The 22,808-nt window shown below is 41.4% G+C and overlaps 1 protein-coding gene across 2 annotated transcripts; it reads right to left on the reverse strand.

Annotated features, from left to right (window-relative positions):
- Positions 1–1,366: 1,366 nt before the first annotated feature.
- On the reverse strand, positions 1,367–20,179 carry tbc1d23 (TBC1 domain family, member 23). 2 transcript variants are annotated; one of them, XM_034708593.1, is made up of 19 exons: positions 20,082–20,164; positions 18,567–18,678; positions 14,361–14,466; positions 11,623–11,827; positions 11,416–11,539; positions 11,122–11,246; positions 10,594–10,640; positions 10,401–10,504; positions 10,124–10,246; positions 9,948–10,040; positions 9,686–9,856; positions 9,530–9,572; positions 8,788–8,894; positions 8,503–8,645; positions 8,031–8,075; positions 7,261–7,349; positions 6,559–6,694; positions 4,128–4,322; positions 1,367–3,931 (listed from the first exon to the last, which is right to left on the reverse strand). In XM_034708593.1, the coding sequence occupies exons 1-19, from the start codon at positions 20,117–20,119 to the stop codon at positions 3,847–3,849; spliced, it is 2,091 nt and encodes a 696-aa protein (XP_034564484.1). In that variant the 5' UTR covers positions 20,120–20,164; the 3' UTR covers positions 1,367–3,846. The 2 variants fall into 2 exon arrangements, with proteins under 2 accessions (XP_034564484.1, XP_034564492.1); XM_034708601.1 differs by lacking the exon at positions 8,031–8,075 and having other exon boundaries at positions 20,082–20,179.
- Positions 20,180–22,808: the final 2,629 nt, after the last annotated feature.

Here is a 22,808-nt window from a genome sequence, read left to right on the forward strand (position 1 = left end):
TACAGAACAGATTCTTGTGTCAGTTTGAAGCGAACGCTCACAGTTATGGAAAGTTCAATGACTGTGTTCCTCTGCTCTTATAATTTGGAAGAAAACGCTGCTGGAGCCTCATTTGTAAACAGAGCTGTTAACGTTTTTATATCCACTGTGTTTCTATTTTGTTTCTTTTATTGTGTCTTTCATTGTGTGCTATATGTGAAGTGTCTTTGAGTTATCTGAAAAGTGCTATATAAATACAATGTGTTACTATTATTATTATTATTAATAATCATGATGTTATGTCTCCTTTTTTTAAGCATCAAATAACGAATTAAAACTGAACTTATTGGAAATGTCTCACTTAGACATAAGTCAGAATGATGAGATCTAAATGTTATGAAAAAAAAACCCCAACATATGAGGGAGAAACTGATTTGATGTGTTTTAAATCTCATTTGACCCATGTTCCATCTGTTATAATGGATAAAACATCTGTTATAGCTTATAATGGAGAAAGCTTTATGACCTGTACTGAAGCCAGCCACCAGAGGGAGCTCTGAATGTTCTGACTACAATTTGTGGGAGTTGTTTGGCCCTGTTTCTCAGCTTCTTATTTGCAGTTGTGCGTGCAAATCAAACAGATTAAAGCAATCCAACAGGGGGGGATCTGCAAGGTATAGTTTTGCAGCCATTCTTCATATTTTTTTGTAAAGAATCAGGCAATGTTTCATCTACACATGCTTCACTATCATGTACTTCATTTTTTACTGCAAGAAATTTGCACTCAACATCATGTTGCACTTGCTGAATTATACAGCTCTTCCATTTTACCTACTGTACATATTCTGTGTAATATTCTTTAACATTTTATTCCTTTTTATTACCTTGTTCAGTCCTGTGACAGTAAAGGTGCTACTGTGTTCTTGATTTCTAATTTGTATTCTGCTTCTATGTTTGTTGTTTTTTGCAACAGAGCACCTTGATAACTCTCTTGTTTGTGTAAACTTATCTCTCAAAACACCTGACTCTCACACTTGGTCTCAGCAGATGTGTGTCTAACATGAGTCTGGTCCTGCTGGAGGTTTCTGCCTGTTAAAGGAAGTTTGTCCTTGCCACTGTAACTTGCTAAATGCTGCAAAGTGCTCTGCTCATGGTGGATTAAGATGAGATCAGACTGAGTCCTGTCTGGAAGATGGGACTGGATCTGATCCTGTCTTGATGTTGGGTCTTTGTTAATAGTAGAACATAGAGTACGGGCTAGACCTGCTCTATTTGGAAAGAGTCTGAGGACAACGTTTGTTGTGATATGGTGCTACATAAATAAAGATTGATAGACTCAGATTTCAAACGTGGAGTACGAGTGTATGAATGACTTTACCTCCTCTGGTGCAGTTGAATAATCTCCATTTATTAAAAACAGAAACGCTTAGAAAACAAAAGCAGTACAGTAAGGTGCAAATCACACTTCAGAGACATGTTGCATTTGGACGAGTGGTGACATCCTCTACCTGCGATGTTACAGAGCAAAGACTCCTGGTCACTGACGCTCCAGTCAACACTGAGAAATATCACAAAGTTACAACACAATGCATGAGTTACACAGGAATGCTATGTACGACTGGAGTGAAGGAAGACCAGATACACGAGTCTCTCATTCAAGTTTTGGTTTCATCGTTGTCCAAATGTGAAATGTTTCTCTGTTGAGTTTCAGGAACGTTTCTGCATCATTCAAACCCAGGCTGCCTTCACGACAAGACTTCAACACAATGAGTGAGTAAGCAAAGAACAAAGCAAAGTAAAGTCAGAAACAGAGCGGAGGAGAAGAGGACGAGCAGCGGTTCACTGTGATACTGTTGCCACTGCTGGTGCCAAAATCACATCACAGGCATGAGGCCGAAGGCAACAGTGGCAACTAACAGAAGCTGCTTATTCATGACGAAGAACATGGACAATAATGATCTGAAAACAGAAGTATATCATGACTTTTCTTTTTACAATCTTTCATTCCATTCAAAGCTTACGGACACTTTTTCATCCTAAATATTTAGAAGTTAGCATGTACAGTAATCACCTCCCAGGTGTGAACATTATCAGACGTTTGAAGCCTGTTTTCACTGGATATCAAAACCCGTCTGTATCTGGACTTGTTGACAGGAAAGCAGACATGCTATCCTGTTTTTTTTGCATTCATATGTTTATATTTGTATGTTCTCATTATCCTCAGATCTCATGAGCTCCATGAAACACCTGAGCTTGAGGTCAGAGCAGAATAAGAAAGGTAGAGATGATAGCAGGATGACAAGATTACATTTATACCTTCATCAAAGACGAACGCAACGTGAGTCAGACTTCTTTATGAGGTGGTCAGACTGATCTAAACATCCTGCTACCATCAAAATGTATTTATAGCCACAAGCTTTATAAAAATTGATGACATGACAGTCCTTTTAAAGTGAATTCAAAACATGAAGTGCTCCCCCTACTGGCTGGCTGCAGTATAGCTCATGCTGATTTTAAATTAGAGAATAAAACAAAAAAAAGGGGATTTCATGCCAGCTCTTCTGACAAATGTGACACCTGCAACTCTGTGAGTAAAGGTGGAACAGTGAGAGGAGACTTAAACTCCCAACACAAGAGTCGTTCAACTTCAATATTCAGGAGCGTCACTTCACTGCAAGACTGTGAACTCTTCAGTCCTGTGGGATATTTCATCAATAAGGTAAATGTGTTTAGATGTCATCACTGTCTCCTCTAGACGATCCTTACTGTGTAAACCTTCATAAAGTAATTTTGGCTTTACTTTTGCAGAACAGAAGTAGGAGACATGTCATCCATACATATACACAGTCAATGTTTTTTCCTTGTCCAGATACAGAAAGCGTTTTAATCCATGTGTCAAAGAGCTCTAATTCATCCTCACTCTCGTCAGTTTAACTGTGAAAAATAATCCCAACACTGACTCTGATAAGATGGAAAAATACTGAGGTGCTCGGGCTCTTTGAAACTGCAGACTCTGAACCTCCTGTTCGTAATACTGATGTAGTCCAGAGGGGCTGTGACTGGTGCCTTCAGGCAGCTACATCACACTGCTATGAGACGAGTTCATTTCCGGTGAAGCGAAGAACCATCTCTGGATACTTTAAAAGGCTTTCTTACTCTATGAAGAAGGGGAGCTTCCTGTTTAAGTTTCACTGCATGTTCTACCTATGAAGATATGCTTCAAAAATTCAACATTGCAAAGGTCTGTGCTGATATAGAGCAGTTTACAACAATATATACATTAATATTTATAAACACCCTCAAATAAGATCTATTTAAGGCTGCCTGCTGGGAACAAAAGTTATCAAAATCAGATGATGTGCGTCTTAATGTTTGAGCCTCATGCACACTTCCTGACCAAAGCAATTAAATCTAACACATCCGAGAAGTTAACTAAGATTCAGTTCACTGCAAAGAACACAGGTCAAAACAGGGATGCTGAAAGGAAAAGGTCCGTTGCGTGAACAGGTCGGTCAGTGCGCTACGTTAAGGCCAGAGGAGGTTCGGCAAAGTGAAACTGCACTGAAATAAGAAACGAATTTTTGTCAGTACTAAAAAAAAAGACTTACAGTAAAACCAACATGAATTAACTTAGTGTAAGAGAACAGTTTGATGACTGCGGAGCACCTAAGTATTTCCTCACACAGCCTGTCCATCAGGCCTGCAGTCAGCAGCGTGTCTGCATGTCCCAAACACAGACACACACAGAGAGATCCGTCTCTGCTCAGGACACAGGATCTGTGCGGGAGAAGGTTTCACTCCTGACACACTGAGACTCTTTTCTTACAGTTTTATAATGACAGGCTCTCGCGGCCCCGTCATCTCCCTTTATGAGCTCTCCAAAGCATCGAGGACTTTCATGATCTGCTGCTTGATGACCTTTGTGGCATCGCCTGCGTTGGGTATCAAATATCTGAGAACAGGGAGGAGAAGACGACAGAGAATCAGGAGTGACATTAATACACCTACAAACACAAAAACAGGCTTTTGTAAACATTAGCATTAAGATCCATCTTTTCTGACTGCGGTGGTCTGAAGTTTGTCATCTAATGAAATAATTTAACATTTCTGTCTCTACTTTACTAATCATTAAGCTCTTGAATCTGTACCTTTCCACAGCTGATATCTCGACCCCGGCTGAGTTGTTGCTTCCGAACTTGAACGTGATCAGTTCCGGATGTTTCTTTTTGGACGTGATCTTCACCACAGAGTTCAGCGCCTGTCTGGACTGGATGTAGGCGAAACCTTTCCTGGAGGCGATCTCCCGCAGGCAGTACATGTGAGTCGCTGTGATCAACAGGTGACTGCAAAGAAGAAGAACAGAGGCCGTGTTTGATTTCATAGATTCTTGAACCATAGCAATGACATGTTCATTGAAGTTTAAGGAGACATGAGTTCATCTTTCCTTTTCAACACTTTTTGCTAAATCAAACTTTCTACAACAGGTTCAAGTTCAACTCAGTCTTAGCAGATGTGTGTCTAACATGAGTCTGGTCCTGCTGGAGGTTTCTGCCTGTTAAAGGAAGTTTGTCCTTGCCACTGTAACTTGCTAAATGCTGCAAAGTGCTCTGCTCATGGTGGATTAAGATGAGATCAGATTTTTACTGCAAGAAATTTGCACTCAACATCATGTTGCACTTGCTGAATTATACAGCTCTTCAATTTTACCTACTGTACATATTCTGTGTAATATTCTCTAATTTGTATTCTGCTTCTGTGTTTGTTGTTTTTTGCAACAGAGCACCTTGATAACTCTCTTGTTTGTGTAAACTTATTTCTCAAAACATCCGACTCTCACACTCGGTCTCAGCAGATGTGTGTCTAACATGAGTCTGGTCCTGCTGGAGGTTTCTGCCTGTTAAAGGAAGTTTGTCCTCGCCACTGTAACTTGCTAAATGCTGCAAAGTGCTCTGCTCATGGTGGATTAAGATGAGATCAGACTGAGTCCTGTCTCTTATCCTGTCTTGATGTTGGGTCTTTGTTAATAATAGAACAGTACGGTCTAGACCTGGGGTCTCATTTATAAAAGAGTGCGTAGAATCCCTACTAAAAGAGTACATATTCTGAAAACCCGGAAATGGCGTGCGCCAAAAATAATTCTGATTTATAAAACCGTTCACACACAAACTTTAGGCAATGTTCCGTTTATAAATCACAAACCACCTGGAGATATGCTCACGTAGATCAGCCTTGTATTCCGTACACTTCACGCCCACATTCAACCACATACAGTCAATGCAAAGAGCTTTATGAATGAACATGCAGACAAATGAGCCGGAAGATCAAAGGTTCTCACGATGAATCACGGCAACAACAGAGAGGAAGACGGAGAGATTCAAGTTTCTGACACACAAACCGTGGTCCTCGTGAATGAAGCGGAGGTCAGAGAGGACGCATTGTTTGTTTCTTACAGCAGGAGGGACACAATGAAAGAAAAATCTAAATATGGAGTGACTCCACGTCGCTGCAGCATTCATGTATCTGTCAGCAGTGCCAGCCTGCCAGAGCATCCATCATTCATCATTACGCACAGGTCTCACTGCAGTGTCTCATGTTTACAGGACACACACTTTTATTTCACATTACAGAGAGCTCACGTCCTTCAGAGATCTCCTCTCTGATATTATCTGACAGAAGTTTGATCCCTGAATATAAGTTTTAATGTGTCGGTTTCATCACGGACAGTTTGGCCTGCGCTCTGACTGATTATGATGATATGTAAGATAATAACTGAGAACCGGGCATGGCTTTACTCCACACTGTTCTCATTAACACAGTAAACACATGCAGGTGATGAAGATGTGATCAGTGTGTGAGGCAGCCCGTGTCTCTGTGCTCCGTCGTACAGCAGTCTTTATTAAAAGTATAACTACACTCAGTGACTCTGCACAGCGTTAGAATCATTGAAAACATGACTGTCACTTTGCTCCGTGGCTGATTTACGTCCTCTGATGTTACTTTGGTTTTACCTCCAGACGAACACGTTAGGATACGGCCCGTGTGTTTCCTCTACACTTTGGAGAAATGTGACGGTGAGACAAAGCTGATGAAATATTTGATGAACTTTAAGACAAGCTTTTATCTTTTAATGACAGCTTATTGGAAACGACTCACCACAGACACATTCAAATAGAATATGCTGGTTGTAGTGATGATGGTGACACGGGTCTGTTAATGTTATTCAATGAATGAAATGTGTAAAAGGCTTTAAAATATAATCTGACTTCAGTTCTCCCTCTCACCAACTGCGTCGCCAATCTCACCCTGCCTCTAAAATGTACGTACGCCTGGGTCAGAGTTTGCTTACCGGTAGTCACACTTTCACGCCAAGTTTGTTTTTATAAACTTGGTGTGAAAACTGGCGTACACCAATTTCAGGCCCCGGTTTGTGCGTAAGCAACATTTATAAATGAGACCCCTGCTCTGTTTGGAAAGAGTCTTCAGATAACATCTGTTGTGATTTGGCGATATATAAACAAAGATTGATTAAGGTGTCAGGGTGTCATGTGAGGTATATTTGACCCACTCTGAAGGACTCACCTGGGGAACATGTGACCCGTTTCCTTCACTTCATTACAGGGAATGTGATGTTTCACGTCTGGTTTGTTGATCCAGGTCTGAATGTTGACAATCTCCTTCCTGTCGTCGTCTGACATGGACGAGCTGTCGATCTCATCTGAGGGGGAGAGGTGAGGCGTTAGGAGCACTTTATGGTTTGATACTTTGTAAATGAAAGGTGACATATTATGATTTGATGTTTTGCATCATGTATTGTCCTTCCTCTTTCAGGGTGAACCATGTTTTGTCCTGTCTCTTGAGTATTAGTTGTTGATTTTTCTTTGTTTTTAAGGCTAAAGGACGACTGTAAATAAGCGTAGGCTTTAACTGCTGTTATGGAATCGGTTTACCTGCTTCATACGACACATAACACAGTCTTTCATGTGGGGCGCCGTTGGCCTAGCGGTCTAAGAACGCACCCCATACACAGAGGATATGGCCCTTGTTGCAGAGGTCGCAGGTTCAATTCAAACCTCGACTATTTGCTGCATGTCCTCCCCCTCTCTCTACTCCCCACATTTCCTGTCTCTCTTCAGCTGTCCGATCCAATAAAGGCAAAAATGCCCTAAAAATATAACTTTAAAAAACCCAGTCTTTAATATACAAGATACGATAATTCAATTTCCCAAAATATGTTGCTTGTGGTTGATCAATAAGCTGATGTTTAAACTGTAAACACTTCACCTGTATCGTACTCCTCTTCATCACCGATACTGAAAACAGGTTTCACCCCGCGGTACGGTTTGCCGACACGATCACTGCTGCTCACGTGCCTACAGACGCAGAGCAAAAAGGCAACATCAGCACCGAGTGATGGATGTGAGGACGCATTAAAGTCTGTGATGACAGGTCACACAAACAGAGATGACATGAAGACCTCCAGGCTGCAGTGAGAACAGTTAGCGCTCTACAGTCGGCTGTTAAACATTGAAGAAGAGGTTAATGAAGCATTGATACTTCAGAGGAGCTACAGATTAGTCAGGGTGTGATATTCAGGGCTATTTGAGTCATCGTATGGTTTAGTTTAATAGATTCTGAATAGCCCTGCCTATCAGCTACAAGAAAACAATGAAATGGAAAGACAGACTGTTAACAGCATCTCCAAGCAGACAGCGGTGAAGCCGACGTTCTCCTCTCTTATTCCTCTGATGTGAAGATGACTGAATGCTCCCTGAAAGGCCGCAGCAGCAGCTCCAGCAGTGAGGACCAAACAGCAGTGCTCGATGTTGTTAGTGAAAGCATGAAGACAGATCCTACACGTCTGGTACACAGCCTGCCCATGGGAACGTGTGGCGTTTGTGGTCACATGAGTGAGCGGTGTGGGCAGAGATGCTGGACTAAGCATGCGTTAATGTGACACAGGTTAACTCTCCTACAGCCCCACAGACTGTCAGTGCGGCTCTACAGCCAGTGGGCATGCTGGTGACAGACAGCTGTGATGTCAGACTTCTTACCTATCAGGGACCACCTTCTCAGGCCAGGGCAGATTGAAAGACATTCTAGCATGAAATAAGGCACAAGGTTTGGTAAAACTTTACTTTACACACAAAATACGACAAAATCAAATCAAACTATCAAACAAATATCAGGAGCTCATCTTTTTAGCTCCCTAAACATGACTCAAACTCAGGTTCAAGAGCTGCTTCTGTAATGTGGGCGCTCTAAGATGTCTGTGAAGGTTCTCAGTCATCCAGGTCATGGTAATTCAAAGCTTGATCTGAAAATGAAACTGGACTTGGTAGAAATTCTTGAAGACGTTTCACCTCTCCTCTGAAAATCTTCTTCAGGTCTGACCAGACTGGGGAAGAGCAGTCTGGTCGGACCTGAAGAAGCCTTTACCAAGTCCAGTTGTCTTTTCGGATCAAGCTTTGACAGACGCTCTAAGATGTCTTACTGAGGGATTAGGAGGAGGAGCTTAGAGCTCACCTTTCTACAGGAGTGGAGGTGTTCTCGATGAAGCTGATCATCTTCTCCTTCACGTTCACCGACTTTGACTTCAGAGCGAACGTCATTTTGTTGACCAGAGATTTGACGCCTTTGCTGTCCCCGGGGCTGCTCAGAGAATCTCCCTGTTTCAGAATAAAAAGAAAAAAGGTCACAGATATAGATACATATATATATATATATATATATATATATTCAAAATGTTCCAGAAATAAAGACAAACTAGGGTGACTTTTTGTGCATTCAGAAAATGTTCTTTCTACTCACATCGGCAGAGCTGAGGCTGCTGTGAGATCCTGACGTGCTGACAATCCAGTGAAGGTATGAAGAGTCCAGACCCTCGATGTTCATGTCCACCAGATGCTTCTGGAGGGCTGACATCACACACATCTTACTTTATATTTCTATAAAATATTTCGGCTCTTTACATAATAATAATAATAATAATAATAATAATAATAATAATAATAATACATTTAATTAATAAAGCACTTTTCTGAATACTCAAAGACGCTGCACAGAGGATAAAAACATCATATAAAACAACAGATGAATAAAAACATGAATGAAAAGAATAAAGTACATTTGAAAGCAGTCATACATTAAAATCTTAATAGGTGGTTGTAGTGGGTTTTGAACGTAGACAGGTTGGGGCAGTTTCAAATGTTTGGTGGTAAGGCGTTCCAGAGGGTGGGAGGTGACAGAGAAAGCCTGGTTCAGTGCTTGGTGTCAGGTGGTAGGGAGAGGAGGTGGGTGTTGGAGGATTGGAGGTTACAGGAGGGGGTGTGGTGGTGGAGCAGGTCGGTGAGGTAGGAGGGGGCCTGGTTATGGAGGAGGACTTTAAAATGTATTCGCTGTTTCATAGGGAGCCAGTGGAGGTTTTAGAGGACAGGGGTGATGTGGTCATGGGAGTGGGTGTGGGTGAGCAGGCGGGTGGCAGAGTTCTGGATATAGTGTAAGTTGAGTTCATCTAGCTGTGTGTGTTTCAGTATTTTATTCATGTCCTTACCCATGAAGCCTCCTTTAGCGATGCTGACGTACTCTTTGTTTTTCTGTAACATAAAACCTTTAATTAGCAAAGAACACAAACACATCACACAGCAGCTTGTGAAGAGGAGAGTAGTCACCACTTCTCCTCACAGCTTCCTCTCTTCACACCCCTCACCTGTAAGAAGTGTGCTAACACCATGTTCATGTACATGTCCTCCTCTTCCCTCCCGCTGCCCATGAAGCACAGGTGCTCCCCACTGGCGATGGAGCCGGACTCCAGAGACTGTTTCTGAGCCTCCAGGAGGGATTTGACCGACAGAGCAAACTCTGAAGGGTTCTGCAGCATCTGAGAGAGGAAACAAAAACACATTTATACCTCAGTGTTTTCATAAAATCAAATATAAAATCCACACAGCTTCAGTGTTATCTGCTCTCACCAGGTCAGAGTCGAGGTGGAAGGCTGTGGAGAGGTGCCCGGCGTTGTACTGCTCTGCAGGCCGACAGTCCACCACAAAGAAGCGCACTCCGTCCTGAGGGGAGAGGTCTGTTATCATCACATGAATCACTTCTGCCTCTGGTTCATTCAGGTAAAGGTCACCGGAGCGTTACTGACCTGCTGCAGCTGGTTGGCCTGCAGGATTTCAGGGACAGACACGGGGAGACACAGAGCCTGACTCAGGTCAGTGTCTTCTTCTTTCAGAGCCACCAAGCTGCTGCCAAACAGATTCTGATTCATCTGGAGGAGGAGAAAAAGCAGACATACATAAAGGCTCACAATCACTTCCTCCATCTCTGTTTCAGCTCTCTGATCACGCTCTTGGTGTGATGAGAAAGAGGCTCAGATCTGGTTTGTTTGTTTCTTTATAAATCCTGTGAACACGCTTGTTTACCTTTCGGAGTGACAGAGGGGTCTTGCTCTGGTAGTGCTGAGCCAAAGAAAACAAATCTTCAATGTCCTCAGCCTCCAGGAGAGAAGGAGACGCTTCAAGATTTTCTGTGGAAAATAAAGGTTTCATGTCAGTCCTTTGTGTAACATAGGACCAAAAAACCCTAAAAAACAAGGTTATGACGAGTCAAACTTACTGATGATGTCTTCTTTGCTTTCTCCTTCTTGTGTCAGGATGCTCTCTCTGACGGGAAATTAAACAGAAACAAATCAAATGTACGTTTGAGTTCCTCAGGCTGCATCCACACCACCACTTTTCAGTTTCAAACTCTTTCATATTGTGTTGGTCCAAGATGACTCTGGTTATAAGAGGACGCCACTTTTCAAACTCAGAGATTAGAATAAAATCCGGATCATAACTCCGCTTCTGTTTGTTGATAATTGGCCAAAATGAGTTTGGAGGAAAGGGTCACGTGTGGGTGTCGTGATCAATCAGGGAAGATTTTGTCATCCCTGATAAGATCCTATCAAGAGTGAGCATGGATGTCTGTTTCTGCCCCAACACGCCAAAACATATCACCACATTTTTCTAAGTAAAGCAGCAGCGTTTCATCATTTGTTTTGGGAGGGTTGTAATACTCACGAGACATAAACACAGCTAGAGTAATACATTCCTCAAACCCAAACGTAGTCTCATTATCACGTTTCCACTTGCAGCTGCTTACTTGGCATTGACGAGGATGATGAGCATGAGAAAGAACATGAGGAAGGGGTCAGCCTGCTGGAGGTAGAAGTCCCACAGGGCCTGGGTCACATCAGGAAGGCAGTTACTGGAAAACAGGCTGCCCAGCTGCGGAGGAAACATACAAACACACGAACATTAGATCAGACACTGTTTCTGCAAGATGAGCTGCCTTAACTCAGGAGGAAGAGTCAGACTGAGAGAACTCTGAGAAGGGACACGATCTTAGAGATGTTACAGTGATTTGTAGGAGATGTGAGTTTAAAGAAAGACAAACCCAGTTGATGGCGTAGGAGTCTGGTGTGATCTTTTTGGTGTCCAAGAAGGAGCAGAGTTCTGGTTCGTGGTACTGCAGCAGGAGTCTGTAGAGGTGGAACGGTCTGCCGTTTGGCACACAGTCCCTGAAACCAACATATTCAACTTTATTATTTAAATCTTGCTGTTGATTATTTTAGTGGGGAATGATTAAAACTCTGGCGCTCACCTGGGGATGTATTTGTTCATGATAGCGTAGAAGCAGTTGTAGAGGTCACTGCGGGGGAGCTGAAGGCCCAGGAGAGGTTTGAGGAGGTGCGGCCAGCTCAGCTCAGGTGTGAACGAAATGTTTCTGGACTTACAGTAAAAAGTGATGACGGACTCCACATCAGACACCATGTCGCTCCTCTCCTCCTCCGACACGCCGAGCGCGTCTGAACATGAGAACAAAGATGACATCCATGTTTGATGTTTGAAACTTCACTATATGTCATGAAAAAAAACCTCTCGTACGTCTCAGCTCGTCTCCCAAGAGACTCTCTTCTGAAACCGTCCTTGATCTTGTTGTCAGCTTGTCAGAGGAGCAGACTGATAAAAGTTTCCTGTTCCTCTGAAATCCTGAATCCTCTTTAGATACCGTCAGACAGTGAGATAAGTTCACAGATTAAACTGACTGGATTTTCTTCCACTGCTCACAGCTGTTGCTTTTTGCCCGTCTCATGTTTTACCTGCGGGCCCTCTTTATCAAGCGTCTAAAACATTAGCAGCTGATTTGGTTCTTGGTCTTTTGAGCCAGGTCACCGACACTTTTCATTTTCATTTCATTTATTTACGTGACACACAAAATGATGATCACATGAAGTGAAGCAGAGACAGAACCACCCAAAAGATCATCATGACAGAGATAACAAATCCTCTGGTTTCTGACCAGTCCTTCATCTCTCCCCATGACCTCCGGGATCCTGCTGTTGTTCACTCTAAAGTTAAAGATAGCCTGGTTTTCATATAACAAATACTTTTCCAGTTTAACCCTCAAAGACCGAGACGGCCGCCGGCGGCCACAAGTAGCTCTTATTCTTAAATGTTTAATAACTTTTGAACCGCTGATCCTATCAACAAGCTTTAAAAACTCAGTTACAGCGGACATTCTCAGCTTCCCATTGATACCACATTTGTCTCATTTGCATATCCAGCGGCTGCTTGGTGACCGTGATGACGCCATCAAATTTAGCAGCATTGATTCGTCAGGGAAACCTCCGTAGTTTCTTCCTCTGAGCCAATTGGCAATGGATGTAGATGCTTAGTCCCACCCCTGTGTATCGATTGGTTCAAAATGTAAATGTCCAGGATGTGTTTCACCATGATAACCTTCTACTCCACCAACAAACGTGTTTTTTGGGGGAAATTTGAATGTAAAGAGCGGAAAACAAGACGGAGAATCCGTATACAAAACCGGACAGCAAAGTCAAACAGATTAGCACGTTATTTGAACTCAACACAAAATAAAAATGACAACACGAAGGTACACAACAGAAGAGGCACTGTTTCTAATTTTATGAAATGACCAGCTTGGTGATTTTGCCGAGGAGTCATCTGATTCTGACGCAGACACAGCTGGGGCAGAGAGGAGGAGTGCAGCAGCTGCATCGATCCTTTCCAGGACATATATAGTATATATGTTTCTGTGATTTATGTGTATAATTGGTGAAGATCGTCTGAACTTTTTGCTCATTTTTACCAAATAATTTACATCTCTCTCATTATGTTCAGAGTTAGTGAAAATAATTTGCAATTTGATTATTTGCACTAAGTGTATTTCAATTCATTTATGAAGACAGTTTCCTGTAGTTGTGACCATGTTTGCATGTGTTCATGATCAAAATGTAAATCTGAAAAGTCACTTTTACCTCTGTGTCCTAATTTATGATATAATAACATCTCTACTTACTCTCAGACCTTTTTTACACACATCCACAGAGTCAGTAAATCAAACATAAGAATACACCTGCTTTTTCCACTAAAAAACGCCTTAGAAAATACTAGAATAAATGGCTGTTTCTTCCTTAGTAAAAGTTTGATAGTGACAAAAATTCATTTGGAAGTCTAACACACCTAAGTACAACTTTCTAACAAAACAAAACAAAACGTCCTGATGTTCTGTCTGAGTTCACAGTAAAAAATGACCTACATTTCCAGACGACTTTTAAAAAACTTCAGTATTTTCATCCATTATCAGACAAAACTAAAGTAAAACTGGTACTGTAAATGCAGCACAGTGAAAAATAAGGTTCTCCTGAATAAAATGATGTATGGCACTTGATGCTGAGTGCTTCAATAGGTTAGAAAAACAAGATAAATACAGGAGAGTCTGGCGCCCCCCAAAATGGTCTAGGCCTTTAAGTGTTAACCCCTTGTTTAAATTCTACATAAAAATCCCCTGATGTCATATTAAGCCTCTTTTTAACAGTTAGTTAATGTTGTTCCACTGCTGTGTGATCCAGAGGTCAGACAGTCCGGAGTCATTCAGTATCTGTTTTCAGTATTTAACTTGATCATTCAACCTGATGAAGGAGTCCTCCTCTGACAGTGAGATGCAGCAGCAGTTCTTCTCAGCACAGCTTTCATCAGTGTGTCTGCACTGCGTGACTTTCTGAACCCTTTTCAAACTTTAAATGTGTGCAGCTTCCTTCAGGAGTCACAAAAAGCTTTATTCAACTACCGACTGCCTTAAATCTGACACTCACACACTCCCCCCTTCAAAGTAAATGGCACAAACCAGATTATCTCTGTGAGGGCTAATCCTCTCCTCATAGTAAGACGTGCTGGGATTATTCCAGAAGTCAGTAGTTTGTATTCAGTTTGGTTTTTAGTTCAGGTAATCTGGAGGCTTCACTCCTGACTCTGCTGATGGTGGCTTCATTCATTCTGGACGTTTTGTCGTTGGGCCGTGTGCTGGAGTTTACTCACCGATCAGCTGCTGGCTGCGGTTGTGAATGAGTGTCTGTTCCGGTAAATCCAGAATGCCGTCCCATGGTGACAGACTGTCCCCTTTTCCAGAAACATTCAAAGCGATCTGCAAACACAAAATGAGAAGTCACAGCTGAACGTGCAGCACAGAGCCGAGTGACAAAGAGACCCCTGATGAACACATGACTGACAGAGGCTGGGCTGAAATCTGTGACTCAGCTGCTGCTCCACTACTGAACACATTTTATACAGTTACATTGATTTAATATTGATTTATGTTGCTTGATGACTTTGTAAAAGACTGGACACAACAAATAAAGCGGTTTAGCTAATGTCCAACTAAATTAAATATCTTCAGTTAAACACAAGATCAGAAAGATCACATGTGATGCCTTTTCATCTCAGAGTTAACACACATTTGTTCACATGAGTTACAACCATGACAACATCTGAAGATAGTCCACTACTTATCACACAACCTTGACATATATAACTTTACATTGTGTTTGTGTCCAGAACTAAACAGAAGCCTGATCTAATCTAATGCCCGGTATCTTCACTCAACAGCACTTATTTACTTCTTTAAACTAAAATACGCACATTTTTATTTGACTTAAACTCAGTTAAACTTCAGTTTAAAGGCTCTATAAAATGCTATGCTGCATTATCCTGACAGGTACTCAGATCTAGAGCGATGGTTCATATATACAGTACAGGCCAAAAGTTTGGACACACCTTCTCATTCACTGCGTTTTCTTTATTTTCATGACTATTTACATTGTAGATTCTCACTGAAGGCATCAAAACTATGAATGAACACATGTGGAGTTATGTACTTAACAAAAAAAGGTGAAATAACTGAAAACATGTTTAATATTCTAGTTTCTTCAAAATAGCCACCCTTTGCTCTGATTACTGCTTTGCACACTCTTGGCATTCTCTCGATGAGCTTCAAGAGGTAGTCACCTGAAATGGTTTCCACTTCACAGGTGTGCCTTATCACGGTTAATTAGTGGAATTTCTTGCTTTATCAATGGGGTTGGGACCATCAGTTGTGTTGTGCAGAAGTCAGGTTAATACACAGCAGACAGCCCTATTGGACAACTGTTAAAATTCATATTATGGCAAGAACCAATCAGCTAACTAAAGAAAAACGAGTGGCCATCATTACTTTAAGAAATGAAGGTCAGTCAGTCCGGAAAATTGCAAAAACTTTAAATGTGTCCCCAAGTGGAGTCGCAAAAACCATCAAGCGCTACAACGAAACTGGCACACATGAGGACCGACCCAGGAAAGGAAGACCAAGAGTCACCTCTGCTTCTGAGGATAAGTTCATCCGAGTCACCAGCCTCAGAAATCTCAAGTTAACAGCAGCTCAGATCAGAGACCAGATGAATGCCAGACAGAGTTCTAGCAGCAGACCCATCTCTAGAACAACTGTTAAGAGGAGACTGCACGAATCAGGCCTTCATGGTCAAATAGCTGCTAGGAAACCACTGCTAAGGAGAGGCAACAAGCAGAGGAGATTTGTTCGGGCCAAGAAACACAAGGAATGGACATTAGACCAGTGGAAATCTGTGCTTTGGTCTGATGAGTCCAAATTTGAGATCTTTGGTTCCAACCGCCGTGTCTTTGTGAGACGCAGAAAAGGTGAACGGATGGATTCCACATGCCTGGTTCCCGCTGTGAAGCATGGAGGAGGAGGTGTGATGGTGTGGGGGTGTTTTGCTGGTGACACTGTTGGGGATTTATTCAAAATTGAAGGCACACTGAACCAGCATGGCTACCACAGCATCCTGCAGCGACATGCCATCCCATCCGGTTTGCGTTTAGTTGGACGGTCATTTATTTTTCAACAGGACAATGACCCCAAACACACCTCCAGGCTGTGTAAGGGCTATTTGACCAAGAAGGAGAGTGATGGAGTGCTGCGGCAGATGACCTGGCCTCCACAGTCACCAGACCTGAACCCAATCGAGATGGTTTGGGGTGAGCTGGACCGCAGAGTGAAGGCAAAGGGGCCAACAAGTGCTAAACGCCTCTGGGAACTCCTTCAAGACTGTTGGAAAACCATTTCAGGTGACTACCTCTTGAAGCTCATCGAGAGAATGCCAAGAGTGTGCAAAGCAGTAATCAGAGCAAAGGGTGGCTATTTTGAAGAAACTAGAATATAAAACATGTTTTCAGTTATTTCACCTTTTTTTGTTAAGTACATAACTCCACATGTGTTCATTCATAGTTTTGATGCCTTCAGTGAGAATCTACAATGGAAATAGTCATGAAAATAAAGAAAACGCATTGAATGAGAAGGTGTGTCCAAACTTTTGGCCTGTACTGTACATTCTTTGTTTAAAGACAGGAACTGAGAGCAGTGGGATTTATAATAACCAGAAAAATGAGTTTTCATTCATCCTCTGGCATCACTTTGATAATGCTGAGTTAAAACACTCTAAAGGGGTTTTTCACCGCAGGGACTTTACCCCGGAACTATGTGCTTTTCGAACGGAGGAACCAGGGTCTAAATTTAGTTCTTGGGTATATAATAGGAATGTAAATTTCAAGTATTTTCCATGATCAATCTTTGGAAATGTTAACGATCAATTATCAATTAATCATTAAAAAGAACGTAAAAGTTTTCCGTGTCAAAAACAATGCCAAATGTGTTTTTTCCCCTGAATCAAATTTTCCTTCACGACACAACATTTATAACTGACAGTATTGAATATCTACGGATCGTATTGAGGTGTTCAACATGTTAAACACACTGAATATCAACGTGTGGAGCAGAGTCATAATCTTTGCAGACACACAGTCAGAAAAGTGAAGGCTCAGACTTCAACAAGAGAACTGAACAGAAACATATTTCAGACTCACAGGGTCCAGTTTTCTGTCTACTCGTTCTTATTGAGAAAAATAAACATGTGAACGTGGTCAGGTGTCAGCCGGGAGCGCAACCGGGTCAGAATCAGTCCGGCAGCAGAGAAAAAAGAGCTCATGGAGACCTGTCACTCAGCCACAGCCCCCAACTGAGCATCTCCACTGTGAGCAACACCTTCAGTCAGCTGATTCACATGAAACATGCTTTAAACTTCAAACACCTCCCTGATAGCTGAACCAAATATGAGACCACATGATGTTTGTTCAACGTGAGAGAAAATCAAAACAAAAAAATGTGTTTGAGTAAGTTCTTAACAATCAATTAATCCATACTAGATTCATTGTTAATATCCCTAGTAGATAATCTCCCCCTGAAAAGCCCCTGCTATGGGGGTCGTACTTTTCAAAGGTCCCGGGACTTTAGAGGTCCGGGGACTGCATTGCTGAACATGTCTGATGGGTAGATTACCTGCAGTGTTTTTATCTCACTGCCGTCCACAAAACATCACACACATCATTGTTCTATCTTTTTTTTGAGTGTACTTTTCCGTTTGTTATAGTTACAAACCCAGTTCTGTAAACTCATCTGTTTTTTACTCCGTTCTTATTGTTAAAGATCAATAGATATATTATCAAAAAGAAGAAGCTGTGATTCTCTTGATTTAGCAGCTTGCAACAGTAGTCTGCTCTCAGCCCACCGTGAACGCGTCTCTCCTGGTGTTACGGTTTTAAAAGTGACCCTGTAAACTGGAGACCTTCAGCTGAATGTGTCAGTGTTTGTCAGTTTATAATAGCTGTTGAAACATAGAATGAGTCCTCAGGAATGCATCCTTGTTTAGTTTTTATTCCAATGTCAAAATATCCTCATCAGATATTTAATGATCGTCTAAAGACATTTGTGAGGGATGTATCCAGCTGAAAGTCTCCAGTTAACAGGGTCACTGTTGAAACCAAAACACCAGTAGAAACTAACAAATGTTAGCCTGTTGTCTTAAGCAGGAGTATTCAGCATTAGTCCACATATTTCATGCTGTAGGTGTGTGAACCTTTAGCTGTGGGTGTGTCACAAAGATGGAGCAGATTTGACATAACGCCTGCTGGAGGTGCTGGTCTTTCCTGTCTGTTGACTTCTGTCTGAAGACAGTATCACTCACTTTTACAGCATGTGGACTCTATTTATAGAACAGACTATAGGCTTCAATCCACACACAGATTATCTCATTCATGGCTGATGTTATATGATGTGAAACTCCAGGAGCGGCCACTTCACCACGCAAACCCTCTTTTTGTTATTGGTAGCATGTGTGGACTGACGCTCGTCACTCTCACCTTCCACATCTTGGCCCTGTGTTGGGCGGATTGCTCCTGGACCTGGATGATGCTTCTCTCCATCTCCATATCTGAGCCTCCAGAGTCCAGAGCCTCAGCTAGATCGTGGTCCCTGAGGAAGCACCAGCAGAGTACAGTTAGAAAACAAGCAGAGATCCCAGACAACAAACAAGTTCCTCACTCGGTTGGTGTAGTGGCTATTTGACTTTGGAGTGGATCGTACAAAGGATCCAATAAACTGTAAACACCAATCTGTAGCATTCTCATGCTCTCACGCCTCCTGGGAAAAAACCCTTCACCTTCCCCCCGGTGTCCGCCCCTCCTGTCTTACCTGCCCATCTGTATACACTACGCCTGGTGAATAACTACCAAACTATCACAGCAAACTTAATCCTGTATTTACCTTAAACAAAATAACAAATTACTGAAAGTAAAGTAATAAAGTACTGCTGTAACAACTTCACATTGATTAAAGAGCATCTGTACACATTCATCAACAAGGCTGCAACAAGTAAGAAGTGAGTTTTTTGCAAACATTGTAAGTAACTTCTAAAGAAATAAACTCTTTGACACTTGACTGAATATCTGAACATCAACAGGACATGATGTTGAGCTCTCAGTGAACACTTACAGATGATTTTCCCTCTTTCCTGACATTCAATGGATCAAACAACTAATCTAATCAATGTGAGACAATCTAAGTAATCACCTCTGATACTGATCATTGTTTGCAACCCTTACTTTGTGGTCATGTGACTTTTTACAGTGTAAATTTGATCATAATATCAAGATGTGCTGTGATCGTTTGTAACTGTATTGAGTCTTGTAGTATCCCAGATTGTTGACTAAGACATGTCATAGTTTGTAACATTTGGAGATGATAGTTAAGGTCACTCTTTTCATTATTACACAGTTAGATTGGATTAACATCTATCTGCTGCAGGAGACAGTTTCCTCCCTGTGGTTCAACTTCAACTACCTTTCTGACAAGTTAAACACTTCATCATCAACTTGGGGATTATTTGAAGTAAAATAATGATTTGTGATCTAACACATGTGATATTAGCCGGTGTCATGTCCGGGGTCACGGTTTGCTTCTCTTTAAAGGGGAAGCAGAACTAGGAAGACACCGGGGCTACTTAGCTAGTTATTGTTAGCATGCTGGCTAACAAGCTTTGATCGTCAAGTTGTCAGTGCGAGAAATACTGTCATGAAAACAAAAACACTTTTACAGAATCTTTGTAAGAAGCTTTCAGATCATTTAAGTCAATCCCAGAGTCCGAGGCTTTGATATCTCAGCAACAACTTGTCTAATTGACGTTAGCTGGCTAGCAGCCGAGCAGTAACGGTACCAGGCTGGTGTCGGACCAGCATCCACCCTCAGCAGATCAGACCAACAACACGAACTCGTTTTAAAGAACTAAACATCACATTCTGTTAGATGAAGCCGAAAGGATAGTTTGACAATCGATACAAAGTCTCTAACAATGGAAGTCAGAGAACAAATAGTCTCACCAGCTGCCTTCAAGAGCTTCCTCTACGGTGTCCGCCATTGTTGTGTTGACGGAGACACGTCAGATGCCGTCAACACGGCAGAGGTGTCGCAAAGCTGTCATTTATTAATGAGCAGCTGAGATTTTTTGATGAGTAGACTGAATATTTTTTAAAGTTATGTTACTTTAAAATACAAAGGATAAGAGGAAACAAACGTGCTAGACTCGATGAAGTCAAAGTTATTTTTTCCACTTATTGGGTCTTCTCATGTACCTTATAATATTGTTCATTTAACTAATAAAGAACACATTCTTTTTTTTGTTATCATTATTTTTATTGATTTGTATTATTTTATTGCCATCCAGGTCAAACTATTTACATATCACCATGGTTGTGTTACAGAAATAATATAAAATTCAATTTAATGACAGAGTAAGTAAATTAAAGAGGGGTGACACAGGGCCACACATTTATCCATACATTTGAAATAAAAAATAAAATGAAATAAAAATAAACATATAAATAAAGTGAAATAGGATAGCTCAGGTGTGTCGGCATCAAATTCTATACATAAAAAAAATATATAAAATAAAAAGAAAGAAACAAAAAAACCCACTAGTCATATTTTTCCAAGAAGCAGTGGATTTAAAAGAGAAGCAATAAGGAGATCCAAAACCTCAGAAGTGGATGCTTGTGCCATAAAGGACACAATATTGATCTTACACAATCTCCAACTTTGACACAAATAGCATGTTTTTAAAGTCTAATGCAGGGCTACAGGGTTGAAATCAGCATTATGTTGCTGACAAAGTATTTCAAGATTTTAGATTTAACAAAACCTTTAGAAAAAGGTTAAAATGTCTATTGTTAGGGAAAAATAATGACTAATTTGAAACAATAGATGCAGGAACTCAGAGGAAAAAACTGTCAGCCCCCCTGTCAGTGTATCAATTGAAAATGTAACATGAGGACAAATCAGGCTCTAGTCTTTCTTTGGGCACACAACAAACCAGCTGCAGGAGGACTTGATGGTTGAATCTCACTTTCTTCAGGGACAGTTATTGATTTTTTTGTGTATGTGTGCAGACGACACACAGGCATCATCCTCAGGAAAGCACAGAGCTGTCTGTACTTCCTGAGAAAGCTGGGATCCGTCAACATCTGCAAAAACAGTTGCACAAATTCTGCCTGTCTGTGGTGGGAGGAAGCAGTAAGTAGAGGGACCCAACTGGACGGACTGGACGATATTTCCCTCCACAAGCTGCCCTCAATCCTGGACAACACCACCCACCTTCTGCACAGCACATTCACCAGGCAGGGGAGTGTGTTCAGCCCTCCTGTCCATACGACTTTACAACACACCCCAGTTATGAAGGGGATAAACACACCTGACACCTGATGAGTGATTTACTATTTGAACTGTTGCCTATTCAACTGCACACTGCTTCACACAGACAGCCTTTGTTTGGTTTGGACACGAAATGTTTGACCACTTGAATATTTCACAAGTATTGCACCTTCGTTTTGCAAGGACTCTGCTGATCTGCTTATCATGTTTGAATTTGCATTACTTCCTGGTAAAGTTGGGTAATGCTTTACCTTTCCAGAGAAACGCTCCAGTGCAGCTTCTGAACATAATTCTCCTTTAAACTCTCACATGGGACTCATTTTCATGAAAAGAAAAGAATAATTAAACTGAGAGAATAAGAGATACAACAAAATGTATAACCTGCAAATACAGTTTGTATTGAAGTTTGTATGAATTCTACTTTTTCATATATTTTAGGATTGGGTCTGACACCTTTTAGTGATACAAAGCAATCATCATTTATGTTTATACTTTATAAAACTTTATAATCAACACTTGTGTTATCTTTTCTTGTGTTATGTTCTTCATATTGAGTGTTTGGAGTCTTCAATTTAACATAAACTATAACAAAGATAACCAGAAATAACAATTACTCTATCACACAAGGGTTGCACTAAAAATAATTGTTGACCTGCATTGCCTGCAGGTGGCGTAAGATCTATATTTTAAAAAGCCATCAGTACATCATCATAGTACAAAGTAGAATATAGTGAAACAGTTCTATAGAATTCTATATTCATGTAAAATCACTTACAGCCTTGCCTGTCTGAATTTTGATGATTGTTGCTCAGAAATCACAAACCAATATCTCAAATTATTAAAAGATTTAAAATACAGAAATGTTCAACTTCTGAAAAGTAAGGTTATTTTATACTCATACCTGGTTCCAGCTCCTTGATAAAGAATCACTGCATCAGTGTGGCATGGAGGACATCAGCCTGTAGCTCTGCTGATGTGTTATTAAAGCCCAGGTTGCTGTGATAGCAGCCTTCAGCTTCATTGTATTTTTGGGTCAGGTGTTTCTGACCTCCCTGGTCAGAAAAAAACACATGAGGTGGTTGTTTTGGCGCTGTGGGCAGGTGCTGAATCCTGCCTGAGAAAGAAATCAGCATCTCCATAAAGTTTGTCAGCAGAATGAAACATGACAGGCCCTAAAGCTCTTGGTCGACGACAACATTGGCTCTGGACTTAAAACAGTGAACCAACACTGACTCTACACTTTCTCCTTCCAGTCAACCTTCATTACAGTACTCTGTGAACATGCATGTCAATGTTGATCTTCTGTGGCTTACCCTCCTTGCAGAGAGTGTTGATAATCATCTTCTAGACTACTGTCAGGTCAGCAGTGTTCCCCATGACTGTGGATGTGTGGATTGCAC

Source organism: Notolabrus celidotus, chromosome 2 (genome assembly GCF_009762535.1).
Source record: "Notolabrus celidotus isolate fNotCel1 chromosome 2, fNotCel1.pri, whole genome shotgun sequence".
Taxonomy (NCBI): domain Eukaryota; kingdom Metazoa; phylum Chordata; class Actinopteri; order Labriformes; family Labridae; genus Notolabrus; species Notolabrus celidotus.

Excerpts from the sequence above, each read along its gene's own strand:
- tbc1d23 (XM_034708593.1), bottom strand. The coding sequence starts at position 20,119 with ATGGCGGACACCGTAGAGGAAGCTCTTGAAGGCAGCTG. Across the intron at positions 8,895-9,529 it reads CGCTAAAGGAGGCTTCATGG|CCCTCCAGAAGCATCTGGTG; the intron begins GTAAGGACATGA and ends GTGTGATGTCAG. Across the intron at positions 4,323-6,558 it reads ACGGGTCACATGTTCCCCAG|TCACCTGTTGATCACAGCGA; the intron begins GTGAGTCCTTCA and ends TCTTCTTTGCAG.